Source organism: Limulus polyphemus, unplaced genomic scaffold (genome assembly GCF_000517525.1).
Source record: "Limulus polyphemus unplaced genomic scaffold, Limulus_polyphemus-2.1.2 Scaffold1197, whole genome shotgun sequence".
NCBI lineage: Eukaryota > Metazoa > Arthropoda > Merostomata > Xiphosura > Limulidae > Limulus > Limulus polyphemus.
The window spans coordinates 128,496-130,334 of record NW_013666807.1 but is presented as its reverse complement, the minus strand read 5'-3'; the positions used below and the strand labels follow the sequence as shown (position 1 = coordinate 130,334).

At 30.8% G+C, this 1,839-nt stretch overlaps 1 protein-coding gene across 4 annotated transcripts in view; it reads left to right on the top strand.

Annotated features, from left to right (window-relative positions):
• Nucleotides 1-587: 587 nt before the first annotated feature.
• Nucleotides 588-1,839, top strand: part of LOC106462560 (syntaxin-like) — a 33,890-nt gene continuing 32,638 nt past the window's right edge. For 3 of the 4 annotated variants that reach the window (XR_002611297.1, XM_013922497.2, XM_022389850.1), the window contains exon 1: nt 588-824. Coding sequence is in view for 3 of the 4 variants with exons in the window: in XM_013922497.2 (XP_013777951.1) it covers nt 792-824 (33 nt within the window). In the remaining variant the exon portion in view is untranslated. 4 annotated transcript variants of the gene reach the window in all.

Sequence of the window (1,839 nt, the reverse complement as noted above, 5' to 3'; positions counted from 1 at the left end):
TAATATAAGTTTAACATAACAGCAAATGTACAAGGTTTTGTACCTGATGATGACAAAACCTTCTCGAAACGTTGTCCATTTGCTGTTATGTTAAACTTATATTAAAGTTTTTCTTCATTACCCATTCAAGCCGTCTCCAGGCATTATTAATATGAACTGTGTTAAAGCAATGAGAAATACAGTTATTTTTTGTTCTACGATCTGTTACCCTTATAATATACTTGAGAGACACTTATTAACTATAATATATCATTTACAAATTGATATATTGAAAGAAAGCTCCCTCCTTAAAAAAAAATATCCTGGTCGTATGCCTCCATCCAACCACTCCAGTGTCTTTTTACCGTATCGTTGACCACATGAAATTTTTATATATTTTGTTCTTATTTGAATTCCAAACATTAAAAAAGATAACCGTTAGTTTTTATTTGTGTTTTGTTCTAAGTATACTTAATAAAACTACTTTACAATATGAACGTTAATTACATATCAGAGGAGGAAATGTACATGTATATGGTTTCACCATAACTTTTAAATAAATATATTAAAGAAAATCATTTTCATTTGTAAATATAATTAGATGGCGCTGTGTGTTATCTATGTTTTCTGACAGAAAATCGATTGTCGCTAGAAAGTATAATCACTACCAAAAATGTTAGAATTAACTTTATATAAAATGTTAGTGTTTTCTGTTACATTAGCTAGGAAAATTTTTAAATGAATTGGTGCTATGAATTTTAAATGACTTCTTCCAGTTTCAGACCATTAGTGCCAGTGGTATTACATTCACAATGACAAAGGACCGGCTTGCTGCCTTGAAAGCGGTATACTACTACTATTACTAGTGTTAAAACTTCTATTAGTATTTCTGGCCTGTTTATACTTTTCATTTCCAAATGTTAAAAAGTGGCCGTTGGCCCAGCTAGGTTATCCCATTTTCTACTAGTACTACGACCTTATTCTCAATGTTGCAGCTTCTAGTTCTAAGTTCTACCATTCTGAACGTAGGCAATCTATTCCAGTTGCCTATCAATCGTTTGCTATTACAATAAATAATAGACAAGTAACACAATAAAACTAATAATGTAAGTAATGGGCATGTTTCATAAGTTGGTTTACTTATAAATTTGACTAACCTTTCCAACAACACACAGTCATAGCTTTGTTAATTTTAGACATTAAATGTAAAAACTCATGACTCCTATGAATAATGAGGTATCATGTCATTTAAAAGGTAATTACTCTACCATTTAAGGATAAATCCCTAAATAATGGTTAAAAACTAAATTTCCCGACTTAGGTATTTTTAAACCCAAAATTTATGATTTTTTATAAGAGTGTGTATATATATATGTTGGCAATTTTTACTTGTCACACCTCATTTTTGATTTGATGTATCCTATTTTCATGACTCCTCTATCAACATAAATGTAATGTTGTATTACATATAGTTTTTTTGCTCATGTGTACAGGTAATCACATTCATGCAGGTGTTATAAAGAAACTATGTTAAGTCTGTTCTCTAATTTGGTTAGACCACAGTGTGACACTCCTCATTTTGGGAATGTCAGTTCTACCTTGGTTTTATCTTGATGAAGTGTACTTCAGGGTTAAATTTCCATGGTAATCCTGAATGCTTATTTCATAAGCTTTATGGCACAATAAAGTCCTAATTTTGTCAGACCACCAGGTAATAGATCAAACTTGTAAAGTGATTGTTCACATTCATAACTTCTAAGTATACACCTGGAAAAAAGTTAAGCACCCCCGTGTTTTTTTCAAGTGATTCAGATTCGACGTTCTTGTGACTGATTATAAATTACCATTCAATCTAAACGT